General features: G+C 50.0%; 1 protein-coding gene across 2 annotated transcripts in view; it reads right to left on the reverse strand.

Annotated features, from left to right (window-relative positions):
* Tacc2 (transforming acidic coiled-coil containing protein 2) overlaps positions 1–27,788 on the reverse strand; it is a 73,084-nt gene that overhangs the window by 29,528 nt on the left and 15,768 nt on the right. For both annotated transcript variants that reach the window (XM_059265699.1, XM_059265710.1), the window contains exons 2-5: positions 20,217–20,353; positions 7,033–8,332; positions 3,168–3,228; positions 1,370–1,571 (exon numbers count right to left, since the gene is read on the reverse strand). In XM_059265699.1, coding sequence (XP_059121682.1) covers positions 1,370–1,571; positions 3,168–3,228; positions 7,033–8,332; positions 20,217–20,353 — 1,700 coding nt within the window. The remainder of the gene's footprint in view (positions 1–1,369; positions 1,572–3,167; positions 3,229–7,032; positions 8,333–20,216; positions 20,354–27,788) is intronic.

Genomic DNA, 27,788 nt, shown 5'->3' on the forward strand with positions numbered 1-27,788 from the left:
TAGAGTTGCTGTTGTTGTTATTGTTGTTTTTATCTAGCTCAAGAGTGGTGGACCAGCGGGGAACTGGAGATGATATCAAAGTAGGACGTGAGATGCGTATGTCCAAATGTCCTCGCTGCTCCTGTGACATTAGGCTTCTCTCCCTTCCCAGGTCCTTCTACTTCATGCAGGGGATGGTTGTTGCAAGGACCAAACTGACTGAGCTGACACCACTGTTTACCTGGCCTTGCATTTCTTTATCTCACACCCATCTTCAGCTCCTACGATGTTCAGATTAGTGTGGGGACGGAAAGGCATCAGGGTTGTGGCCTTCAGTAAACAAACTCCCCAGTAATGAACAAGAAATGCACACACATCTTCCTCATGGTGTTAAGAGCCCCCAGATGAAGCATTACAGGCAAGCAGGGAAAGGAGGGGATATCCAGGCAAAGGCTGAGACAGGCAAAGGTGGGGGAGGGAGAGTGAACTTCTGGTTCTCCTGTCTCTACCTTCCAGATTGCTGGGAGGACAGGTGTGCGCCTCTACACCTAGGATCTACGCGGTGGGGAGGCACCCAGGGCTTCATGCAGCACTCTACCAACCGAGTACACCCCAGCCCTCAGATACATGAATTATTCACGCCGAACAATCAGAGAGGAAGCAGAGACTGAAAACACAGCACAAGGAAGACACTGAGATAAGACAAGTGCTTGGGATCTTCCCAAATCCACCAAGTTCTCATTAGCAAACCTGGGGAAACCGTCTGCCTCCAGGCCTCATTAAAATCTGTGGCCATGGGCCTAGAAAGATGGCTCAGAGGTTAAGAACACTGGCTGCTCTTCCAGAGGTCCTGAGTTCAATTCCTAGCAACCACACGGTGGCTCACAACCATCTATAATGAGACCTGGTGCCCTCTTCTGGCCTGCAGGCATACATGCAGGCATAACACTGTACACATAATAAATAAATAAATTGTAAAAAAAAAAAACTATGGCCATACTGTATGACCAATCTGTGAGGGCTATGCTATGAACAAGGATGGCACCAAAAGACCCATGGGTGAGTTGACTTACAAAGTTCAGTATGACTGATGTTCCTTTGGCACTGTGCCTTTCGAAACTACAGAAGGTATCATAAGCCATACAGCCAAGGACAAGCAAGTGAGGATTCAGGATCTGGGTTAGAGGGGCCAGTATGGTTCTCAGCAGGCATCATGTGGCCAGGGGACAGTTGCTCTCAAGCCTTAGCTTTGCATTCAGCGGGGAGGTGTGCAGATTGTCACACGGGTAATGGTTACCTGGCTGGCAAGTATCTTTCCTGGCTCTTTGCCCCCTAGCGACAGTATTCTCCAAGGCAAGGTGTGGGTCTGGCTGGCCACTGAGTTGCTTACCCTCTGAGGGCGAATTGAATTTGGTCTCATTTACAAAGTTAGACAGGTCTGAGGGCTGTGGGAAGTCCTGTTTGTCAGCATCCAAGTCCACTGTCATACACGTCCACTTCTGGCTGGTGACGGCCAGCTTCTCCTCATCTGTGGCATGGACCACTGCAGAGATTGCTGGGGGTGCTTCCGGTGTGGCAGCTGGAGTGGAGTCCTGTGAGGAGAGGAGATAGCCTCTTCTTTTACCCAGTCTCAGAATCCGTGCCCCTCAAACCAAGGAAACCCCTCCATCTGCTCCTCTGGGACTCTGATCCACAGTGCCCCTGGAGGAAACCATGGGTTTATCAAAATTAATTAGTTGATAAAAAACAATCAACAACCCTGAACATAGTAACTCCTCCCTAGTAATCCTAGCATTTGAGAGGCTGAGGCAGGAGAACTGCTGGGAGTGTGAGGCCAGACTGGGCTATGGTGTAAGACCCTTTCTTCAAGGACTGGGGATGTGGCTCCATGGCCTGGTGCTTGCCTTGCATGTGCACAGTCCTGGGTTCAATACCCAGTACTGAAAACAACAACAAAAAGCCTCAGTATGATGGTTCATCCCTGAGATCCCAACACTCAAGAGACTGAGGCTAGCCTGGGCTATGCAGTAAGTACCAGGCCAACATGAGCCAGTGTGAGACCCTGTCTCAAAACAAAACAATAACTACGTCTCTGTCTTGGTTATCTGAGAGATTCCAGCTATTTTTATAGTCGTATCATCAGCACTGTCTAAGAGTCTTCACACAGGTCCTGATGAAGAAAAGGGGGTTTTACCGCCACTGTATAGTGAGAACCCAGGGGACAGCTACAGCTGGACCTCAAGTCTCCTATCCCTGGAGCTGAGGTCCTGGTATGTTCTTTCACTGCCCAATGGTCAGCAATCGAAGTTGGTTTTGATTTGAAGATCACCTTGTCTTATAACCCAGAATGCTAGCAAGCCTGCCTGAGGATTACCTTCCTTGGTCTATGAGGAGGGTGGAAGAAATGAGCTTGTTAGAAACACCACTAAGAGGGAAAGAGACTCATAACGAATTCAAGCCCCCACTTCTTTTTCCTAAAGATGTATTTTATGTGTATAAGTGTTTTGCCTGTGTGTACGTTATGTGCATCATGTGCGTGCAGTACCCACAGAGGCCAGAAGAGGGTGTTAGAACCCTTGTACTGACAATTGTGAACCACCATGTGGGTGCTGGGAACTGAACTTTGATCCTTAGCAAGAGCAGTGAGTACTTTTAATCACTAAACTTTCTCTCTAGCCCCAAGCTTCTTGAGGGTAAGCGTCCCTCATCTTCCCACTCTAACTCTGATGACATAATTTGTTGTTCCTGATAGTCAAGTTTCCAGCCCCCCTCCTCACTTTCTCACTCTGTGTCCATTGATTTCAAAAGACCCTCTCAACTTGATGCAAGTTCTCAGAAGATTAAATGGCCAGAAGAGACTAGAAGAATTTCCACTATAAAATCTTGCCCTTACTCTCAACTAATTCCTCATAGAACACACCTTGATCTCCACCAAACTGAGGGGGAGGTTAAAACACTCCACGCCATAAAGAGAAAAAAGGAAAACTCTGCTCTCCCTGGTTTTTAGTGTGCATAGTGTATGTGCACGTGTGCAGGAGTGTGTATATGCATGTGTGTGTTACACTAGTGCATGAAGGGTGTGTGTGTGTGTGTGTGTGTGTGTGTGTGTGTGTGTGTACAGACAAAGCAGCATTAACTCCCCGATTAGCAATGTAATAATGCTCAAGGGAATCAAGGGAGTGCTGTACCTGAGAAGGTGGATCAGACAGAGGAGACCTCTTTGGTGACTTCTTCACCCTAAATGTGTCACTGTAAATAAAATGGGAAAGGTAAACAACACAGGGTCACAGGTCATTCCCAAGCACCCGGCAACCACCCAGCCTCCCGCCTACCCAATAGCTCATTCTGACTTTTTAACTGATATTATTTTTGCCCCCAAGGGGAAGATCCATCAAGCTGGAAACCTTTACCGAGAAGCCATTTTGGAGAGCCGACCCAGAAAGATGCAGCTAAATTTAACAAACTGTTCTTACTACTATACAGCAAACCTGTGGTGAGGAGACTAATTTCTGAGCCAACTAAGGTTGGGGGAGGGGCCGCAGGCTCATGGCACTAATTAACAGGATCCAATTTTCACATGGGCAAGGAGACACAGCTCTTAATGAATAGCCAGAGGAGCCTGAGCAGAAACAGAAAAGTTCTGGAACCTGTGGGGACCCGGGGAGCGCTTTGTACTCACAGGAACACAGAGCGCAATGGGTTCTTCTGCTCTGAGAGACTCTGGGTAGGATTCTGACTAAAGGCAGAGTCGAGGAAGATTGTGTCTTATGCCTTTCCCTGGCTGTGCCCACGATTCCATACTCTTTTCTCCCTTTCTTTTTCCTTCATACAAGGTAACAGAGGTGGGGCAGACCGACCCCAGGAGAAAGGGAATAGTTTGGGCACAAGTAGTAATATTCGGTCCATGAGCCACCATGCTCTGGGGGTCATTTCTATAATGAAAAATGAACACCCTCAACCTACAACTGGCCCTTTTCTCCTGGTTCCAGCTCTCCCCAGTATGGTTTTAGGACGAGGCAAGGCTAGAGCTCAGGTATAGAGGAGGCAGGGTCCCTCAATTAAAGTCCTATCACTCTCCTCCGTTTCCCACGTTAACTAAAGTAGTAGAGAAATTCGATACCCAAGTTCCTTCCTTGTGTACTCTCAAATAAAACACTCCAACAATGGCATTTGATCATAAGAAAATACTGTAAATGGTTATTTACAGCATTTATGGCATTTGCCATAAAAACAGTCCAGTCCCAACCTAAGGCATATATTTATTCATGCATATAAATATATAACTTTTATAGGTGCTAGATGACTTGAAAATACTAAAAAGCAGCTGCTCGGATAGGACAGAATTGGGAGACTCCATGCTATCCTGGAGGCTGCCAGAAGCCTGGGTCCAGGTCAGCTTCCCCTGTAAGGGAAGGTTGAAAGGAACATAGATTGAGAGCCCTGAGCTCTGCCCTGGCTAGGGTATGATGTACTAGAGGCACACAGGTGGCCAGTTGCATTGGTGCCTGGTGGGGCTACCCATAGATGAGACATGTTAATATCCAGCCTAGACATAAGTAGCCAAGAATATGACCCAAGGCACTCTGGCAGTGGTTCTCAGCCATGGGTTCCATGCTGAGCTGATCCCACATTCCCTCAGATTTCTGCAAGCATGAATTTGGAAGAGCCCAAATGGTAATGCCTCATAATGTAACAAAAACAGCCAGGGCAGTCTCTGCCCCAGGCTTCCTGCAGTGCTTAATACAAAGCATCCTGCTACTGAAAGCAATCACCCGCCAGCCCAACTTACAACAAAAGAATGGAATGAGGAGTTAAAAACCAATATATGGATTTCAGATGAAGATACGTACCCCACCCCCACCAAGAAAAAAAAAAAAAAAAACAAGCAGGGGAAGGGTTCCACTGCGGACAGGCAGGCAGCTGTTGGCTAATCATGTTTGCACAGCTCAGCAGGTCTCATGCTAATCACGGTGAAACAGAAAAGCAACCTTGACGGCAGGGGAGCCCCGACCCATCATCATTCCCAAGCTCTACGCAGAAACACAGCGGCCACCACAGAGACCACCACCACGAAAGGAGAGGGGCTGCAAGCGGAAACAAGGCGGAAGCCCCACACAGGAGGTGCAAGAAGCAGACTGCATTAAATTTACTTACAACAGAGAACACACAGACATCACATCTTCAACCATCCTAAGACAAGAAGACAAAGAAGAGAGACAGACAGAAGGAACTGACACAAAGATAAATCTGCAGACACCGGGCACTCGTGGCTTAGGATGTGGCAGCCATCCATAGCGGATTCTGCTCCAGGGTACACAGTCCAGCCTTCTGGGAAGGGGTTGTTGGCACACCGCTTCCTCTCCAGGCTCTGACCAGCTGGAGGGTTGGTACCTAAGAGCTCTGCCTCCACACAATAGTCTTCCAAACCAGCAGACCCACGTGTACTAAGGGTGACGCCAGGACACAGGGGCAGCTTCCCCAACCTTCTTAGCTCTGATGAGCAAAGGAGAAAGCAACTGGGGAAAATACAATTTGGGGTCAGAAGAAGGGGGTGGCTGACAGATGACTCTCTAAAGATGAGAAGTTATGGCTTTGAAGTGTCAGCATTCCTGGGCATTATTCCACTTTTTTGTTTGTTTGGGTTTTTTGTTTGTTTGTTTGTTTGTTTTCTGAGACAGGATTTTCCCTGGCTGTCCTGGAACTTGCTCTGTAGACCAGGCTGGCCTCAAACTTAGAGATCTGCCTGCCTCTGCCGCCACCACCGCCTGGTTATTATTCCACTTTCAAGTTCTATGTGGATTTGGGTAAGCAGGAGTTGGAGGAAGGGAACCCGTGATCAGAATATGCTGTATGAAAAAGAATCTATATAAAAGTTAGATTTATTTAAAAAAAAGTAAGGTTCTAATATGGATCTTATAGAATCTCTAAGAAGGGCCTGGTTGGGGAACAGAACTAAAAGAAGTCCATGTTTGGAGCTGGAATGGCCTTCAGCTACTGTAAGATGGTGATAGAGCAACCCACAAAGCAGAACCCGAGTTATCCTCAGATACCCAATGCAGATGGGTCACCCTGTGTTATTCAAGCCAGACCCAGAGAGGCCAACACTGGGGCTTGTTCCACAGCCCTGGGATGGGAGGCTGAATGTTCTCCACCTGATTAAATTACAGTGATGCTTCCCAAGAGAGCCAGGACGTCTGTAGCAACTGGGCACATGGTCCTCAGGTTACAGGTCCTGAGGAATGGACCTCTAGCCGAAAAAGTTGGACTTCTCAGGATGAGTGCCAAGGGCACCAACACCAAGCAGCCAGGGGGAACCACTGGCACGCGTGTGTGGACAAAAGCCACTCTTCCTAGGGACTGGAGGGTTTGCTTCCCCCGTCCAGGTCCCGCCAATCTCCTCAGGTCTTACGGAGACTTTCAAGTCTTATTTGAAAAAGATGACCAGAGAGTGGGAAGGCAAGAAAGAGCCTGTTTCTTGCACACTCGTCGGAGAGCACACTCGTCGGAGGGCACGCAGCAGCTCTCTCCATCTCGGGGCCTCCTGCAGCCTGCTACCTTATGTGGCCCCTGAGTGAAAGTCGTATTAGCAGGTAGGAACAAACTTAACGGTATTTTGCAGGGTGTATGTCTCAGCTAATCCAAAGGCAATGCACATGCTAACCAGGGAAGAGTTCAGCCACCAACAGGAAGGTAGCCAGGTCTGCTCCTTTTCTACAGAACTTCCCATCATCCCCAGGAGTTGAGAGGTCATCAATGGCTAAACATAAAACTTCAAGCCACTGATTGATTAAGGCAAAAGATCAAGGACTTGGTGGGTTCGGGGATAGGGGGGATGATAGCACGGAGGCTGCAGAAAGAAAGGAAACGTGTGTCCTGCCTGCTTGGAGAAAACAGCCACAAAAACGGTGTCACGACAGCCACAGGGGAGGGGGAGGGGGAGGGGGAGGGGGGCAGGACGAGGGCAGCCGGGGACTCCCCAGGCACAGGCAGGACTAGAACTCACAGCAACGCACACCCGCTCTGAATCCTCACCACCTCCCTCCTTGAACTTACGTCTTCAGGGGGGTCTTCTTCTTCTTGGCGGGCTTATTCAACCCATCCCCGTCCACTTCGACGGTGCTGGCTGGGATCTCAAAAGAGGCTGGGGATTTGGAAGGTGAGCTGGGGGTCTTAGAGGATGTCTTAAAGGGGTCAAGGGACTCTTCACAGGCATCAGGGTCAAAGTTGTACGACTGTTGGGGCAGTTTGGGAGACTCTTGCATTTTTGAGGTGGAGGAAAAAGGGTTAAAATTGGGGTCATCCCACTTGTCTATATCAAAGGTGTAGGTACCTTTAGCAATAGGGATGTCATTGGGTTCGGTAGGGGACCTTGGAGGTGAGGCAGGGGTGTTGTCGAGCTTCTCGGGTGTCTTTTTCATCTTTGGCCTCCTTAGGGGCATTTTGGCAACTGGCTTCTTGCCTATCTTTTTGGTGGGAGGGGCGTTTTCCTGCTGACTGTCCCAGTTACCCTTGTCCTCAGAATAGTCAAACTCCAGCCTCACGGAGAGCCCTTTGGCAGGCAAGTCCTCCTGCCCCCCACTATCCGATAGGGTCACCTCCACTGCCTCAGGGGCTGTGGTGAGAGGCACTGATTTCCTCCCCACAGGGGGTGAGTTCTGCACTCGGCCACCTCCAGAAACCAGAGGGCTGATGTCTTCCTCACTCTCCAAAGCCAAAGGACAGGCGGCTGTGGGCAGAGCGGCGGGCTCCAGGGGCGTCTCCTCTGACAAGGTGCCCCCAGTGCTCTCAGGTGTGACCGACTCCGTCTTTGTCTCAGGCGCAAGGTGCTCCTCGGTGGGGACCGGACTCTCTTCGTCTGGCTCCTGCTGGGTCTCCTTCACTGGAGGGGTCTCTGTGGGTTTCTTGGTGGCCTGTTTCTTTTTTAAGGAAGGCGGCCGTGTTTTTTTAGTTCGCTTAAGGGTGCTGGAAGCACTGTTAGATCCTGTGCCACACGCATCTGCGGCAAGGGTCCCCGCTTCGGGGCTGCCCGGGCAGGAAGCACCGTCAAAGTCGCCGGCTTGCAGGCTGAGCGAGCGGGACAGCGTGGACTTGGAAGGGGGCACGGACTCGGTGGATTTCCTCCGCGTGCTCACCTTACACTCCTGGCCCTTGGAGTCAGCAGAGCATGGCTCCGAGCTCTGAAAGTTGTCCACCAGCTCGATGCTGTCAAAGTCCAGGTTGTACGCCCCACTGCTGGCTATGGGCTTGTCTTCGTCGAACACCGCCGAGGAGGAGTGTGAAGGGCGGAAAGGGCTTCCTTCCACGGAGTCGCTGCGAGGGCCATCGGGAACCACAACCGGCTCAGAACTGCATCCTGAGGGAAAGGAGACAAAGATGTCACCTAAAGGCATGGGACACTTGAGAACACTTCTCGTTCTGTGCCAGATCCCCACTCTGCAGAGCAGAGGTTGATAAACTCCAAAGACGGGGCACCCCTGTCTGTATGGGCAACAAATCCTGGTTTCATAGCATCACTGGCTCCAGACCCTGGGCAGGTTTCCCTCAGTGCCCTCATCTGTATAACGAGAGCCAGGTAGCTGATGAAAAAAAAGCCCCATGGTTCATTCATTCCAAAGCAGTTTACTAAGTGCTTGACCTTGACCAGGGGTCATGCTGAGAATCTGAGCAACAATCAGGAAAGAGATAAAGTCTGGTTGTAGACCACTGTCCTCTTGGCCTGTGGGCCACTGCCATCGCCACCAAGGCATCATCCTACCAAAGCATCCGGTGACTGCTTACTTGCAAGGGACTCTCAAGATCAGGTCTGATGACAAGTCCCTCACGAAGAAGGAGTTGGGGAGGGTCTAATGACCCTCCCCTGAGCGTCCCATCACTCCCTCCTACACATACCCAAGCTGGGTATGGTCTCTTTGTAGAGCGTGGAGTGCCAACCGAAGGGAGGACTCTATCTTTGTAGCTCTGGAGAAACTGTCGTCCACGCCAAAGTGACTTTCTGTGGTGTGGCTGTTTTGGGGTTACCCACACTCTGTAAGTAAGGCCAAGCTGGACTGACCCTAGGGGATTGCTACTTTAGTCTGTCATTCGTGTCCTATCAGGTTTGTTTGTAACCTCACCCGGAAGTTCACAAAACAAACAGAAAGCACGTTAGAAAGGGCTCTGTGTGCAAAGGCCCTGGGGTGTTCTAAAAATAATGTTGAGGCTGATGTGGATGAAGTCAGACAGGAGCAAGGCAGGAAACAAAGAAGGCAAGCAAAATATAGTCAACCTTTGGTATACAAATTAAATACGGTCACAGTCAACCCTGATCCTGACTGCTTAGACCCTGGGAAGAATGTGCAAGGCTTTATGTGAGCAGGCCATACAACTGAGTAGGACTGAGCTTGCCCTTTGCCACCTGCCCCTCCAGACACGACCTGGACCCTCTCCCACCAACCTGCTTGCCTGCCTTACTCTGGCTTTGCCTCTTGTCCATTCTCAGCCCTCTCCTCCCAGCTTCTGAGCTCCTCCAACTCCTCCAGCCAATAAGGCTGCTTCCTTATCTTCCAACATGCTCAGGGACTCCAAAGGATGCCCAGTGATCTCACTGCCCCACTGCTCCCGGGAAACCCACCAGCCCTTGCGCAGATTTCTGGGTTCCCAGCTGTTCTGCTAGAAAAAGGAAAACCTTGTACCATGGTCTACAGAAGGCAGACCATAAAACAGAACAGGCTGCACAGGACTGATGGACTGTGCACACAGACAGACATTATGATGCATTAGCCCTTTTCTCCAGGTTCACTTCCAGCTAAAGTCCAGGAAGCCATTACACTTGAGTTTCAGATAAATGGACAGTTTCTAAGAGGATGTGTCACATGAGATTCAAACTCATGTGACACATGGCCTGGGTGTCCTCCACTTTTACTTTCTAAATGGCTGTCTTATCCTTCGTCCCAATCCCCCAGGTGTGGGAGAGGCTCATAGTCAAACAAGCCAGTCCGTTTCTGTAGAAGGCACCCCACTTCCTCCCACTCTGAGCTGTGGATGCTCTCTGCTGTAGGGGGGTGGGGTCCTCTCACGGTGCTTCCTAACTTTGCTCACAGGCAAACCCCGCAGCTGGATCCTGGCTGAGAAAGTGGGAGATAACAGCCCAAGGAAATGCAAGCCTCTCAGGTTCAGAAAGAGGCTTACTTACCTCTGTTTCCAACCTGGAAAATTGTCCCTCAGAAAGCTTAATAAACATCCCTTGGATTACGAGCACCTGGGGGAGCCTCCCTGTCAGTCTAGAAGCCAGTGCTGGCTCCAGGCCTTCCCATCTCTCCTCTAACCCTAACTCCACTAGGCACACATGTTCTAAGCATTTGCAGCCTCTGGTCCCAGCTCTTTGCACCAAATTATTTCCTACCACCACCACACACACTTGCTTCCTTCTCATCTCAGGACAGGTGTCCATCTTTCTTCCTTCTGAGGTCACTTCCCTTCTCTTCTGAGGTCCTCCAGCCTTCAAGTACAGCCCCTTCTGGTCAGCAGCAACCTCGTCTTCCTGCCCTGTGGCTGCTCCGGGATACTTGGTTCAGAAGGCAGAGGACCAGAGACGCTGAGGGGGGCCAGGTGCTGTCACATGGGCTTGGCAGCAGGGAGAGGGGCCTCGGCCATCCCTTCACTTCTGTAGACAGACCCTCCGGTGCCAAGCTTCCTTTTCAATCTGTTCCATCGCCACGGCTGCCTTCAGATGTCAGTAGTTTTCCTCGCATCGTGCAACAGTCAGCTTAACATCTGCTTCGGTTTCCTGCCTACTTAGCCTGGCTTTCCTATTCAGAAGCACTGTTCCCTAACTGAGTCACAGGCAAAGACACCCAGATTTGCTGCAGTTTCTTGTCTTCAGCCCAAAGGATGCTTGGGGGCAGTCCCTCATCCTGGCGGGCCAGCCTGTTCGGTGTAACGATGCTTTGCTTCATCCTTAGCTTTGACCTATTAGATGCCGGTGGCACCTTCTATCCTAGTTGTGACAATATGTCCCAGACATTGCCTCCTGTCCCCAGGAAGGCAGCACTGTCCCTGGTTGGGAGTTGCTATTTTACAGAATGGTTCTCAGAGCAGAATGGCTCTCCCTGTTGTCCATTACGAGGTTGGGATAACTTCCCCACATCATTGCCATGGCAAGCCCTGACTTGCAAGGTAAGTATGCCCAGTTGGGTTCCCACTAGACTGCTACATAGCCACATAGATCTGCATGAAGACTTCATTCACCCTAAACCTGGGCTGCCCCCAGTGTCGGTCACTACGGGACACACCTTGAATACAGAGGTAAGGAAAGATGGGACCCAAACCACTCCATCTACGTCAACATGCCGCTGTACTCACTGGTGTAAGCCTGGGAAAGATGCCTCTAGAAGTCCACACTGTATCCCTGGCTCTAGCTTCTAGTTCATTCCCGGGGACGTCAGCATCTGCAGCTTATGTGAAGAGTCCCCAGAGGCGTCTCAGCTATTCGAATCAGCTCAGTTGCCCCCACTCCATTAAAAGACGGGGTGGCTTCAACAATGGAGAAGAAATGTGTTTCTTGTTGTCCTGAGTCCTGAGGCCAGAAGTCCACAATGAAGGTGTCACCAAGTCTGGCCTCTCCTGGGGCCTTTCTCCTTGACTTTGAGGTGGTCACATCTGGCTGTGTCCTTCCATGGCCTTTCCTCTGAGCAGATGTATCCTTGATGTCTTCTCTCCCTCCCCACCCCCCCAGACAGGGTTTCTCTGTGTAGCTTTGGAACCTGTCCTGGAACTCACTCTATAGACCAGACTGGCCTCGAACTCACAAAGATCCACCTGCCTCTGCCTCCTGAGGGCTGGGACTAAAGGCTTGTGCCATCATCTCTGGCCTGATGTCTCCTCTTGTTACAGGGCCCCACCCTAAGACTCTACAAACCTTAATTACCACCTGAAAGACCCTATCTCTACCATACCACATCAGGAGTGAGGACTTCAACATGCAGATTTAACAGGTACACAATCCAGTCTACAATACCCGTGCTGGGCAACAAAGCAGGAACACAATCCTGTCTACAACACCCGTGCTACACAACATAACCTAAGCTAAACAGAAGCATTCAGAAACGAGGGATTTAGAGGAAAAACAGTGCCCTGATGACTGACATCACCCACCCGAAGTCTCCCTACCTTCACCGGAGGCCACACTTCGTAGCCTTGCTGGAGCGTTTCCCAAGTGACACTTGAGACAGCCAGAGCTCTCCCTCCTGCACTATGAACTCTCTCGGGGACAGAGATGCAATGGCCAGCGTGAACCCTTGGCATCCTGATATGCTCAGGTTCTCAACTGACTAATAAATCAAGCCCCCTGGAAGCATGGCTGGCCATCTAAGCACGCTAATACAGAAAAGGTCTCCTTTTAAAGCAGGCTACCGGAGATCAACAGAGCATTACTTGGTCCTCTTGTGGCATTTTGCCGGGAGTTGTAGGTAACCCAGAGCAAGCATATGATAAATTCAAGATTTCCCAAACCTGTCTAGCCCAAAACACATCTGAGACACTGATTAAAACCCGGACATCCCCTTTTCCCACCCACTGATCAGTCCATCCCTTCTTAAAGAGCAGACCAGCAGAGACAGAGCTTTGAATTTCTATTTTAACAGGTGCCACAGCGAGTGTCCTGGTCAGGGAAGCCTGGGGCTGGTTCCCTTTTTTAAATGTTAAACTTTTTTAAAAAGAATTTATGTGTAGGGGTGTTTTGCCTGCACGTATGCCTGTACACCACATGTGTACCTGATACCTGAGGAGGTCAGAATGGGGCGCTGGATTCCCTGAGACTGAAGTTACAGACAGTTGTGAGCTGGGGAGCATGTGGGTGCTGGGAACAGAATTCAGGTCCTCTGCAAGAGTAGCCAGTGCTCTTAACCACTAAGCCATCGCTCCAGCCCCCACTTCAATCTTAAAGCTTCCCTCCCATCCTGTAAGACACACAATGGCCTGAGGATTGAGGGTGACCACAGACAGGACAGGGTCAGTCGTGAGGTTGAGCTTTGACTCCCTGTGAGGATGCCCAGATAGGGGCAGGTCTATAGTGTCCACTGCCTTCCTTGGATGTGACCCAGAACACAAGGCTCAAGAAAGTACACCCAGTGGGGGCCAGCAAGAGCGGCAGAGGCCCCTGGCAAGGCCCCTTCTCTCTGAAAGACCTGGCTGAGTCCTAAGAACTCTCACCTGTGGAGGAGGGCTCTCTGAGCTGCTCCTGGATGTCCATCTTGTGTCGACAGGTCTCCTCCCAGACCTCCCTCACGTCCCAGAGGCTTACCAGAGATCGAGACGTTGGGACTGTGGTAGTTTGAATGTGACTGGCCCCCATAATCTCCTAGGGAGTGCCACTATTAGGAGCTATGGCTTTGTTGGAGTGGGTATGGAGGAAGTGTGTTACTGTGGGGGCGGCAGGCTTTGAGGTTTCCTGTGCTCAGGATACGGCCCAGTGTCTCAGTGGACTTCCTGCTGCCTGCAAGATGTAGGACTCTCAGCCACCATCTGCCTGCATGCTGACATGCTCCCCACCATGATGAAAATGGACTGAAACTCTGAAACTGTAAGTGAACCACCCCAATTAAATGTTTTTTCTTTATAAGGGTTGCCATGGTCATGGTGTCTCTTCACGGCGATAGAAACCCTGACTACGACGGAACTAACGAAAATTAAACTGGGGAGAGTCTATGAAAATCAGACTTTTCTCATTATGGTCCAGTCTTTGAGAAGCTAAGTGACATGGCAGTCAGGATGGTGAGAGATCCATGGGGGCTTTGTGCAAGTGGCATCACCTACCGGAATCCATGGGCACCTCTGTGGTGACAGTCCACTGGGGGTGGTCACTGAGCTGGAACCTGGGTCCCAGCTCTACCGCATGCACAGCAAATGTCCCGTTTCTGTCCTGTTTGGTCTCTTCCCCCCCAGAGCTGCCCACCCAGAATGCCATAGTCTACTCTGGCAGGCCCTAGGCTGAACCAGTGCCTCATCGTGCCTTCCAGATTCTCTTGTCGTTTTAAAAATGGTCATCTCTTCTAACCTTCTCCTTCAAATGTTACCATGAGCAACAAGTGAAATTGCACAAAGTGCTTCCTTTGGAGACTAGAAAGAGATAACAGGGTAGTTAAACTCAAGTTTGGTTCCTAGCACCCGAATGGTGCCTGACAATCATCCATAACTCCAGTTCTAGGGGACCTGACCCCTCTTCTGACATCCTTGGACACTAGGCAAGCATATGGTACACATACACACATACAAGCAAAACGCTCATAAAAGCAATAAAAAAAAGTCTGAAAATAGACATACTTTAAAAGTGCCCCCTTGGTAAGCTAGAGGCAGCAGCAAGGTGATGGGCCACCAGTGCAACCTGGTGCAGAGAAGGCAGTGCCAGGGTTCAGGACTGAGTAAGAAGTGATGGAAAGACTGCAGCATATCAGCTCAGAGTCCCTTACCAAAGCTCCTCAGCCATGCTCACTGTCGTAGACCCCAGGACACCTCTCAAGACACCGATATTGTCCCACTGCTACGATGATGACTGTGCAGGACGGTTTGTGTCAACTTGACAGAAACCTAGACATACCAGGGACGAGGGAATCTTAACTGAGAAAATGCCTCCGTAAGATTGGTGAGCCTGTGGGGCATTTTCTTGATTGATGATTGACGTGGGAGGGCCCAGGTCACTGTGGGCAGTGCCACCTTGGTCTGGTGGTCCTGGGTGCTGCATGAAAACAGGCTGAGCAAGCCGCAAACAGCAAACCAGTGAGCAGCATCCCTCCACAGCCTCTGCTTCAGTTCCCGCCCCCAGGTTCCTGCTCTGACTTCCGTTCATGATCACAGCAATAGAAACCCTACCTAAGATAATGATTAAATGTTGTACCAGGACAACAGCTGCCCCGTCCTTCCTGGGGACCCTGGGCTGAGCTACCCACCTAGGAGACCAGGGCATCCCTGGTCCACTAGAGCTCATGGAGCTGCCAGGGTTGAGAGTATGATTATGGATAAGGAGCTGCATCCAGACTCTCCAGTAGGGTCACAGAGGGAAGTAAATGGGTGTCTAGAGGACCAGGGCCTGGTCAGCTTCTTGGTATCTCCACCCACGTTTCTCAGGGCAGTGTGAGCACGGCCACAGTGGGCCACTGAGGTCACTACCCCCTGATTTCCTCACCTATCTATGCAGCCACAACCTCCGACCATCCTCCTAGCCTGAGGTGAATGGGGCTCTGGATTGACTGCAGTGGGCTCCCGTGCCCCTTGCTCAATGACTACCCTCTACCTGCACAGTGCCTATCGCAGGGCAAGAGACCAACATGCTCCAGAGTCCCCAACAGCTTCACTGGTTCCAGAAACCTGGGTACATATTAACATTCGCATCAGAAAGAGCCGGAAAGCCAGCTGGCCCAAGTGTTGTGGCACCCAGACCCAGCTCTGAAAAGCCCTGCTCCTCAACTTGTGTCTTCAGACTAAACATCTATGACCCCTGAAACTCCCACCAGAAATCTCATTCTCAAGGCAAGACGTCTGGGAGGTGATTAGGTCACGGGAAAGAGTGTTCATGGGGTTCATACTCGAGGGAGCTTGTCTGTCCCATCTGCCACGTGAGGGTATGTGAGGCACAGGTGGGTGCTGCTGGCAAACCTGACCTCCTCCAGACACCAAACCTGAACCCCAGCCTCAGAACAACAGCAACAAACTTCTGCTGTCCACAAGCTACGCTGCCTACGGGCAGGCTGGCCAAGGTTGAGGCTGTGCATTCTGGGCAAGTTATTTCATAAATCTGTTGCTGTTGTAAGCCAGGGGTTCTTGTCAGGATGGCATGGAAGGCCACATGAAGGTCCAGCCTAGGGCATAGTTGGTGCCAGGAAATAACAGCCACAGCCCCTCAGACCCTGCCCATGCCAATGGCACCTGCTCCCTGTTCTACAGCCCCAGAGGGACAGCTCAATACCAGGGGGCTTGGGTCACACCTGGGTTTTTCAGAGGAGGTGAAAGCAGATGCCAGTACGTACAGAAACAAGCCTCCTGTGGTAGACCCAGTGACGAAAGAAGCATTGCTAACAGCTAATGTCGAGAGAAGTAGTTCAAGACCAGAGACCGGCGGGCCATCTCTTTCCAGGAAGAGGAAATGTGTAGGCACACTGAGCAGCTAACATCACCATCCAGGCCCTCACAGAGCCCTTCTCCAGGCTAGAAGGGTGCCAGCAAGAATGAGCAGACAGGCTTTCTCACCGTGAGAAAAATGTCCCAGAAAGGATGGGCAAGGAGTTCACCTCAGCTCTCCCACTGTGTCCCTGACTGACCACCTACTTCCTGCCCACTTGACCATCCTGTGGGGCTCAGCTCAGGCTGCAGCTCTGGGAACCAGCTGACAGAGCTGCTCGGCTCGTGGCTGAGTGCTGGCAGGCAGAGCAACAGACTCAGCACCTATGAGGCCAGAAGTACCAGGTAGCCCCTGCACAGACAAGCTGCACGGGAGAGCGGGAGCTCTCATCCCAGAGTCCCTCACATGCTGTAGGATTCAGGGAAGGTCTATGACCTCAAAGTAAGGGGGTGTTATTTAAATAAGGGGTAATTCCCTCTCCAAGAGGGACATGAAGCAGACAAAGGCCCCACTAGGAGCCCAACACAGGGAAGGTCCCTAAGCCAAAGCTATTATTTAATCAGGTGAAAGTTAAGTACGTCTCTCGGGGACGACATTGCCGAGTGTCCTACAGAGGCTAGAGGGGAGAGATTCCAGAATGTGCAGGCTGCTGCCTTCATTTATACGCAGGAAAACTGGGCTCCTCAGACGGGGACAGACGCAAGGTGGGCACTCAGCATCCTGTGCTTCTGTGCCATGGCGCACAAACACGCTCATAGGACCCAGCACAAGGTAAGTGACCGCTCTGTCAAACAGGTTTCCAGGAGGAAGAACCATGTTTGCACTCTCCCAGGCAAAGGTCTCGCCTATTATTTCCTGTGGCTCCTGGGGCTCCTCTAGTGACATTCCAGGCATTCTGCAGAGGAAAACGGTAAACAATGGATTTTCCTCTCCTGCCCTCTCTTTCCCACGGTTTTCAGAACAAACGCTCCTCTCCCCAGCGCGACCCACGCAAGCAGCACAGTGCCTTCTCATGCCTTTGCGGCACCCCCCGCGGGTCTGCAGAATGGATGGGAAGATGGTGTGGGGGTGCAGCTTCCAACCTGTGCAACAAATCAGGAGATCTTTGGTACAGCCCAACCCAAGGAGGTGGGTGCTTTATGCAGACAGTCCCCAGTTCAGGTCTCCTGACGGTATTCTCTACACAGACAGGCTCACTGCAGTTTTCAAAGGAGAAGTGTTAAAGTCCCCGTTCAAAGACTCCAAGAGGTGTGGTCAAAGGTTCTGAGGGACTGTGACTCAGGGGCAATTAGCATCGCCAACCCCCTCCACACAGGTTATCTCTTAAGCCTCTATAATGTTCATCCTTTTATGAGCAGCTATTTAAGTAAGAGGCGGGACTGTGTGTGTTTGTTATTAAGAATGGAGACGATCCTCTGCTTTGTTGAAAAAGAAGCTGGGGAGTGGCTGGCGCTGCCCTCCCTGTCCTGAGGCAGCTGCTGCTCCTCAACAGTTTGCACACCAGCGTGATGAAGATTGAAAAGCCAGAGCCCAGCAAATGGAAGCTCTCCATTTACATCTGACTGCCGGAGAGCTCCTGCCACTTTGTGCTGGGCTGCCATCCCGCTCTAAAGCTTACCTTTACCTTTTTAGACAGGACTCAACTCGTTCACAATGTGGGCCATACTTCCAATTAAATGATGAGGTTCCAAAGCATCAGAGCCAGACATAAGGATCTCCCAAAACCAGCGGTGCACTGGGATATACATCTAGTGTGTACAACCCAGGCTCCTACATCAAGACCTCAGAGCTTTCCAAAGTCATTCCCCAGAACAGAAGAGCCCCAAGTCAGTCCTGATGGAGCCCATCTGAACATACGGGCCTACTTAACACCTCATCCCACTTTCTGACTCCTCGCTTCAAGCATGGGGTGGTAATGAAATGGTTCTGAGTTTGGCTGTTCTGAAGACAACCTTGTATCCATGGGAGAATAAATAGAGTAACTAGCTTAAAGCCTAAAGGGGATATGCAGGATAGGATACGCTTCAAAGGATGAAAACAGCAAGTGTCTCCACTTACCCCAAACATGGCATTACTGACTTACAGTATTCTCCGTGTTATGGGGAAACCATACACGAGGGACCCAGTGGTCCTCAGTTCCTGCCTGGGTCACCTTTGGATCTAACTGACCAGGAAGGAAGCAAGAGCAAAGGACAAAAGGAATGGGTCACACAACCTAAAAAATGAAGATGATCATCAGAAGCACAGCGCCAGTTGGGTGTCTCCACAGGACAGATGCTATGTCGCCTGTCTACGTTTTGTCTCAGCTGGAACAGCCATTCTAGAAGTGAGACCATCTTGGAGGAAGTCGTGTGTAACCAAGGAGGGAAACCACAACATGCTTCCAGATCCCGGTGCTCAGCGTCCTCCAGAGTAACTGCCTGCTGCCTCCACTGCCCTTTGAACCTGTGTACAGTCGCCAGATACAGACCATTGAACACCTGATTCCAAGCCAATAGAAAGGAGGCTGTGTCCTGTTTTTGTGTGGTGTGACTACTCAACTGTCACAAGTTTAATATGGGGCTAGACAGATGCTTCAGTGGAGATAAACAGCTCTCAGGAGCTGTCAGAGGACTGGGCAGGAAATCCTGGAAGATGTACCAAGGACCATGAAAGTGACCTTCCCCTGTGCATGCCTTAATGATATGTTTGAGCTATAGATCTACAAAGTGTTGGGTATTCAGCCACTTTCCATCCAACTAGGGATGAATTTGTAAAAGTGATATGGAAAGTGCCTTTTTATTTTGTGTTATCACACAAAACGGAGGAAGGGGCACTGAAGTCTCAGAACTTTGGACAGTTCTCTGGTTCCACCTTAACTCAAGACAGTCACCCACCATGCCCCTCTCAGGCCAGCGTCTAGACAGACTCAGTGGAGAGCATGAGAGGGGAAACACCATCCCTGTCAGCCCTCAGTGAAGGACCCAGTCCCATGAAAGCTGTCCTGCTCTGTTCCCCGGCCCAAGGCATCCAGCTGTTTAAAACTAACTAAAACCTTGGGACTGCATATACTTTCTAAATCAGTGGCCTGCTTCTTTGGCAGGAAGAAAAAAATTCCATCCATTTTTTTTTTAAACCACATCAACATCAAGACCAAAATGTTATTTTCAGTTACAAGGCACTTGCTTCCTGAGTGAGGGTGAGCCCAGACCGAGGCCCATCTTCCCTTGCTACCAGCTCCATCCTTGCTGGGGATGCCTCCAGCCAGGCTGTGAGTGCTCAGCCTGCAGATCCCAGTTCTATTCTTGGTCCCTCTGTAGACAGAGTAGGCCATCAGGAAGATAGGGTCAGGCCAGGAGAAGTCGTGGACCTTGAAAGTGACTGCCCACAGCACCTAGTGCATGGTCTAGAGGGAGCTGGCTCTGTAGACTTGTCGGGAGGAGGGCTGAAGCCTAAAGACGGCCAGAGCGGGGTCCTTCAAGCTCTACCCAGGTCTAAGGATGGGGCCATTTGGTTCCTGTGGGGCCATTTCTATCAGGCTATGTCTCTTGTCAGGCTTTAGACTAAACTTCCCATCAGAGGTGGTTCCATCTCCTCTGGTATACTGGGGATGCACACCGAACAGTATCCATGTGGGCAGGTACCCTGAGATCGGTTCTGGCCCCCAGTGACCTCCACATCTAAACTTGAAGGTGCTATTCAACTCCTCCTAGGAGAGAAAAGCTGTGGGCAAGTGTTAAGCAATCAGGAAACCCAGAAGTACCAAAGGGTCATCCTGCACTAACTGACTCTTCTTACCCATGTCCCTCCCCCAGCCTGGGAGAGCTGTCCTTAGAATACAAGCGTAGAGTGAACTGAGCTGTCTCGTGTCAATATTCATACGGGAGAAGGGGTCAAATAGGTGAACGGAAGATTCTGCTGGAAATTTCCAACACCTAGTTATTTCAACCCTCAAGAAATAACTCCCCCAAGCCTGCAAGAGCTCAAGCAACAGAAACACTTCCGGGACACACACACAGCTCAACCCACTCTGTTTACCCTTAGACATCATAAAAACCAGTGAGGCATAAAACACAGTCAAGAGAAAGGGCATCAGCCACTGTGGGCTGGGGACTGTCCAAGAGCCAACTCTGTCCCCTAGAGCCGGTGGCTCCTGACATTTGGTTACCTGGTTCTTCTGGGGCTGGTGGAGCGCTGACCTCAGGCTCTGGGGTGACTTCAGGGGGTGGTGGGGGTGGGGCCGGTGGAGCTTTGACAGGGGTCGTTGACTCAGGGGTCTCAAAGGCTTCCTCAGAGTCGGAACTCCTGCCGGAGAGAGAGAGATAAGAAACACAGGTAAGCCAGTGCCAAGTAGAGATTCTGCTGAGAAGGCATGGCCTTCTAACTCTGCAACACGGAGAGTTGGGGCAAACACCCAATTCTACTGCTGAGACAGGTGTGAAGGTCACCTCGAAGCATGATTCCCAGGAACTTTGACACTCATTAAGATCAGATAATATATTCTGAACGCAGCTCAACTTGAAAGACACATGTTCACCTTAGTGACAAATTCACACACAGTGGGCCTTTGGATGTATTTTGGTTACACTGCCTGGCACTGAGTCAGTCTAAGGGATAGAGAGACCGTTTTTACCGTTCACCACGATGACTCCAGTCCACCTCTAGGATCCTCATCTCATAAACTCAGTTTGCATTCACTCTCTCTCCACCCAGCCTGCCATCCTTTCTCCTCCCTGCCTTCCCTGTGCTTCTAGATGTTTACTGGTCTCTTCTGTGGGGCCGGAATCACCATGCAGATAGGCTGGCCTTGTTTTTCACAGTACCCAGGGCCTAAGATGGAAGGCGACGCATGACAATCTATAGAGTGAAGGAGAGCCACAAAGTCGGCCAGTGGAGGATATGCAGACCAAGCCACAAAGAACAGCCAGCCACTCTTCAGTGGTGTGGTGACAGCCCTCGGTGGTCCCTAGGGAAGTCTACCTGCAAGGAAGCCTGTTCCTGCAGAGACCTGGGCCAAAAGCCCACCAAGGAAAGTTCCTCTCGGTAACAAGAAGTCAGTGGCCAAGCCTTCTTCTCCCTTCCTGCTTCTCCAAGCTACTTGATCTCAGCCAGAGGAATGGGGAACTGAGTTCTAAGTTCTCCTGCTGCCTACAAGACACAGGGCAGCAGTCCACTGCCCCGAGATGATCACAGGACCAAGGCCACCCTTACCTGGTAGGGTAGCCTAGAGGGTAGCCTCTGTGGAGAGCAGCAACATGCTGGCTCCCATCTCAGAACAGTTCCAATGCACCCAAATGCCAACCGATCCTTGGCAAGGAAAGAGGAGGCTAACCACCAGGATGGTGGCTACACAGGACTGCACATCAGGACTGCTGAAGATTTATAATCAGGTCATGTCACAGCCGGAGACAGAACACGGCATGTCCGGATTCAGTGAACTAGGTCACATGGGTATCACTGAACATGAGCCTCCTCCAACACTGTGAGAGGCTCACAGCCATTCAAGCTCCACAGGGTCACAGGACCAGTGACCTTGGAAGATGGTGACCTCTTCTAAAGACCACCAGCCGGCCAGCAGAGTATCAGCAAGCAACAAACCCCTCTGCTGTCCGTTAGGACCCAGGAAATGAGCCATTTGGTGAGTTCTCTTTAGAACATCTACATCAAGGCTGGAGATGCAGCTCGCTTGGTAGTTATTGTCTAACATGCACAAAACCACGGGTTTAACCCTTAACATGACATAAACCAGGCATAGTGCTCTGAGCCTGTATAATGTCAGCACTAGGGGTTGAAGCAGGAGGATCAGAAGTTCAAGGTCATCCTCAACTGTGTATCATGTTTGGGGCTCAAAGACATCAGCAAAAACATCAGAGCTGCTTTTGATGAGACCCAATGAGCTAAAGCCAACTTCGTATTCGATTTCACTAGTAAATACTCAGTCCTCACAAACACAACACGGAACACGCTGATTTCTTTTACACTCACATATTAATGTTAAGGGACTCAGCTTTTGTCTCTGGGGAAAATTTAAGTTCCATCCGCACTTGGACAGCAACCGATCTTGGTAGGTGCAGTTTTAAGAGTATGAAAACACAGGGAGGTTACACAAACGAAGGGTAAAGGGGAATGAATGTTCTGATCACCTTGGTAGGCCTGGGATGTAGTCCTGGGAAACAACCTCCTCACCCCAGCATCCATACCATAAACATCAGGGACAGCCATGACAAAACACACCCAGTTAACTTGCCTCTTTCTGGAGCTTCCCTGGGCAGCTAGCAGCCCGGCGTCCCCACTGCCGCTCACCGCTGCCCACATCCAACGGGCCCATTCCACTGGGGGCCACATCTGCCAGGAGTCAAAAGTCATCTCCACGGAAAAATAGCCCCAGTTGCCACCTATAATATTCTTGCTCCTATCTCTTCCATGACATCACCAAAAAAGGAAGCTGCCCCAGCCTCCCAGCAAGGAATGCCGTGAGCTGAGCATCTCCTGTGTTTGGAGGCCCCAGGCTGCCTTTTCAAGCTGAGATGCAGAGAGAGAGAGAGAGAGAGAGAGAGAGAGACAGAGACAGAGACAGAGACAGAGACAGAGACAGAGACAGAGAGACCAAAAGTTGGTCCTGTTGCTTCTGCAACCCTGGGCACTGGCAACTCAAGGCTTTGGAACACAAAGGGCCCTGGTCTTTCTGAGTAGCACAAGTGACAAGGAGGGGCCGGATGCTCTTGCATCCTAGCTGTGAATTCCAATGAGGTTTCGCACGCAGCAGCTGCCAGCCTGCACACCTGCTCAGAGGACCACCATTCACCCGGGCCCGGGATGGGCAAGGAATGAGGACACCAGGCTCATTGTGCCTCATCGCCTTTTTACTATGAACTGTGTGCATCCAAACACCACAGGCCACTGCGGGCCACTTCTGGTGCTGCTGGCCTTGTTTGCATATTTCCACATTTCCTCCCAGGAGCAGAGAGCAAGTTAATTAGGGGAGGCAGATAGCAGCTTTTAAAATTCGCTCTTTCCTCCGCTTTCAGCTTCCCGGGGGCCTAAAAACTCTTCCGAGAGCGAGAATTTCTGCAGTCCGCCCACTAAGAATCTGTGCACAAGAATAAAGCAGCTGGGTGGAGTTCCAGCGTGAGTCCCGCTGCTCAAGACCCACCGCGCTGTGGCTATTGGTTTGTTTGCCTTTTTACTAGCAAAGCACAAATAATTACACAGCTGAGACTCCACACACTTTCAGAATGGAGAAAAGGAGGAAATTAATTTGTCACAAATATGTATCAGAAAGAGAAATGGTGTCACAATTTACTAAAACCCCTCCAAATTTCAAGAAAACGTTTACCAGGATATGAAAATGTTATGTTTACCAGGTAAGTAAATACAAGAGTATAATATGTATGTATGTATAAATATAAGACATTAAACACAAGAGTATAATATACACATACATAACACACACACACACACACACACACACACACACACACACACACACGATCATCTAATGTGAACCTCTACAATACTTTAAACTCTAACCAAGCAGTCTACAAATCCCTGTTCCACACAGTATGAAATAAAGAACTCCAGTGACATGCTTCAGTAATTGTCCCACAAACAAGAGTCAGGTAGAGGGAAAAATGGACTACAAGGGCTTATTTCCCTACATTTGTGGCTTAGTTTAAACTTCATGTTTTTACTTGTCAATTTATAACAAAATAGTCTAAGATCAGGAGCCACAGATACATCACACACACATACACACACACACACACACACACACACACACACACACACACAAACATTAAATACAAATGTATCCGTGACACATGAATGTGTGTGCATATAACTGAAACATGGGTGTTTTTAAATGAAGAGGTACTACAGTTTTACAACATGCCATTAACTGATTACACTTTGCTCAAGTTTTACTGAGATTCCAAGGGGCTTTGTTGGACAAGGGCCTGGGCCCCAGGGAAACAGCCATGCACTGCAGTGTTCCAGCAACACAGAGCATTTCACTTCTACAGAAGGCTGCATGGCTGCTTTAAATCCAGCAGGCAGGCATACCTGAGCACAACCAAGGTCCTGCTGGGCTTCCACTCATAGTGCCAACTGATTCTGTGCCTCACTCTGGGTGGTCAGAGCCTGGCCTCACATTCTTCTCCAGCTGGCTAACTCTAAGCCTGGCAGACAAGCCAAGTGTAACTTTCGAGGGCAGGATGCACCGTGGAGCGCTACTTCCATCTTAGAAAACTGTCAACTGGGGAAGGAATTTTTGGCAGGTGGTCTCTTTATTAATTTCTTTTATTGTTTGAGACCAGGCTGCCCTCAAACTCACAGAGAGGTGGGATTAAAGGTGTGTGCCACCACGCCCAGCCCTCCTAATTACTTCATTTGGCCCTTTGACAGAAAAGATGGGATGCTGCAAGATATTTGATTACACTGTGCAAAGATATGTCACTGTGACTGGTTTAATAAAAAGCTAAATGGACAATAGCTAGGCAGGATTTGGGGGGCAGAGAGATCGCTGGGAAGAAGAAGGCGGGGTCACCAGCCAGACTCAGAGGAAGCATGACATGCAGGAGATGAGGTAACAAGCCATGAGCCATGTGGTAGCAAGGAAATTAATAGAAATGGGTTAATTTAAGTTCTAAGAGCTAGTTAGAAACAAGCCTGAGCTACAGGGTGAACTTTGAAAATTAATAAGAAGTCTCCATGTGGTTATTTGGGAGCAGGCAGGCGGGACAGAGAAAGACCAGCTACAACAGGACATTTAATTGACATTTCCCACACAGACCATACAATGCTCTAACTCCAAATCTGACTGAAAAATTAGAGAACACAGTACTCCATCTTCTTAAACAGGTAAAGAAAGACGAAGGGAGCTGAAGTTACTTAACCCGGTCACTAGTCCATTCATAGCAACTGTGGTGTAGCCATACCTGGGCTGGCCTTCATTAAGCACTGCCTTCCAACAAGAGACTCAAAATAATCACTGCCCTGGAAACCTAAGATTCCCCACTTGATTATTAAGAATTAGTTCATAAGCACTGCAAATGAGGAAGGGGATTCATCTGTACTTATCTAGTCTAGATCAACTCCTCAGAACACTAGTTTGCAGTTCCCAACATGACCGTGGCCAGGGACCAGATGGAGGACCTTGGGAACACATATCTGCAAGAGGTGGGAGATTCTCCCAGCAGCCCCACCTTCTACTAGACATGGGAGATCTGCCATGACAGAAACCTTGGCTTCTCACTGCCATGTTCAACATGAGCGTGGAGCCCATGAGTTTCCCAAGGTCCCCCTTTTCTGATTCCCTATCCCCTCAAGACCAAGATAAAGTTAAAACCATGGCTTTAGCCAAAAGCCCTACTTCAGGGAAGATTAGCCTGGCGTGTCTAGTCCAAAAGACCATCTGCTGTCCCTGAAGAGAGAGGGAACCCTTCCAGAAGAAGCAAAACAGAGCAGTCTCACTCTTTACATCTCATGTGAGTAAGAGTTTGATGAATTTGTGTGTATTTTTAAAATTGCTGCATACTGGATTCTATTCATTGAAATATTCCACTAAATGACAACTTTAAACAGCCTTGTCAACAAAAGCCATCCTGGCCAACACCCACCCATCCATATGAGCGTACACACACACACACACACACACACACACGCACGCATGCACGCACGCACGCGCGCGCGCGCGCACACACACACACACACACACACTCACTCAGAAACGCAAGCATGTGCACACAGGCTCCTCTTTCCTCCCGCCTAAGACCACTGGGCCAGATGGGTAACTTTCCAGGGAAGGACTGACAGGAAATTTCACTTTAATCTGGCCATCCTGAGTTTGGGCAAGTCATCTGCTCTGCGACATCATTCTTCACAGGAAGTAAAGGTGGAACAAGACGGCTACACAACCAAATACTAAGATTCATCTTAGACAGTGAGGTGGCTGAGGGTCAGGAGCCGTGGTCCATGAACACAAAGCTGTCGCTGGCAGGCCAGACTGCGAGAATTTTCCGGGCTGACACCTATGGTCACCCAGAGAAAAATCATGCAGATGGTAGCATGTGTAGCTCAAGATTCCCAGCACCTGGGGCCCGCTGGCTTACAGGCTTATTAATAGGAAGTGGGTCCTATTTTCAGATGCAAGCGGTTATGTGGAGAGGTTAGGAGGGTTCCAAAGTGAGAGAAGGGGCCAAGGGAGAGAGCACAGATGGGGGTGAGGTGGGAGTGGGGCGTCCCTCCGCTCCAGCTCTAGCCAGTGATAAACTGAACATAGCTGAGAGACAGAATCGGCTTCTGGTTGGCCAAGGCAAAGTGGAATTTATAACAAGGCTATGGAGCCGAGGACTCTGATACACAGACAGAAATGCCAGCTCCAGCCACTTTTTGAATGTCTCAGCCCTCAGCTCAAGGCTTAAATCCCAGGAAGGTAGTTCCAACTGGTCCATCTTCAGTCATATGCCTATGTCTTAGCTAACAGAAGGCAGTGTACCTTAGTTAAACAACCCCAAGAGATAAGACACACAGAATTCCCCAAAAGGCAGTCAGAAAGGAGAGTGGATGACGGAAAGTCCAAACACAGACTGTCCACACACACCACCCCTCCTGGCCATGTCACCGAACAACTGTACAGCTCTAATTAAGTAAACCCTGGCCTCAACTTTCAGGATAAAGTCTCAGTTTAACATATAAGGGAATGCTCTAGTCCTGGAAGGAGAAACTATCTTAACCCACAGCCAAGGGATCAACCACAGGACCCTGAACAGCCTCACAAAGGCATTAGACAGGAGGTAGCTGAGACAGCTACAACTGTATTTGGTAGCTGTGTCTCCTGAGGTCAGGAAGCTCCTCTGTGGTGGCTGCAGAGAGGTCATTCCCATTACACCAGAAATGAAGGCACTAGAACATTCCCCACACGCACAAGCACACAGATCAGCTTCTGCAAACACCTCCTTATGGTATCATTTACGTTGGAATTTTGACACACACACACACACACACACACACACACACACACATACACACACACCTAATTTTGTGGGTTTCAAAGGATCAGGGGAAGAGAGATCAGTCAACTATGATTTAGGAGACAGACAGGGTACCCCACGAACATGGACTCACCTCATAAATATTCATAAGAACTTGCTAAGATCCACAATGAAGAACCCACCATTGCTGCTGCCCTCCTCTGAACGGGCTGTGTCTCTCAACTGAATTAGTTCCTTCAAGAAGACAGTAACCAAGCGAGCCCAGCAATGTCGCGCTAACTCTGACTCTGTAAGCACTAGAAACGTGGGGAATGCACTGTGCAAGCCAGCTGGGCACATCTTCTATTTTATTTGGCTAAAGCTACTCAGTTGGTCATGAAAGGGAACCAGGAGGCTACAGAAAATGTGGTCAGTGCTTTGCCAGGACAAGTGTGGAGAGAATGTCCTGCAGAATGGGTGCAAAGCTGAATCATACGAGCTCAGTCTTACTCTTCCTGACAGGCAGACAAGAACTCAGCCTCCGGGGAAAGGCCGTGTTTCCAGAATGGAGGAAGGTCCGTGTGGCAATGGGCACAGGTGGGCAGGTATGAGTGGGCTTGTTTAAACACCCTTCACAGACACTCTGTTTTTAAATTGACCCATTTGTTATCACTCTAAGGACCTCTCAAAAGATACCACCATTCTGGTGGCCCCATGATTGGTGCCCCCACAACTGGAGACACAGAATGTCACAGAGTTTGGCTTCCGGG

Source organism: Peromyscus eremicus, chromosome 1 (genome assembly GCF_949786415.1).
Source record: "Peromyscus eremicus chromosome 1, PerEre_H2_v1, whole genome shotgun sequence".
NCBI lineage: Eukaryota > Metazoa > Chordata > Mammalia > Rodentia > Cricetidae > Peromyscus > Peromyscus eremicus.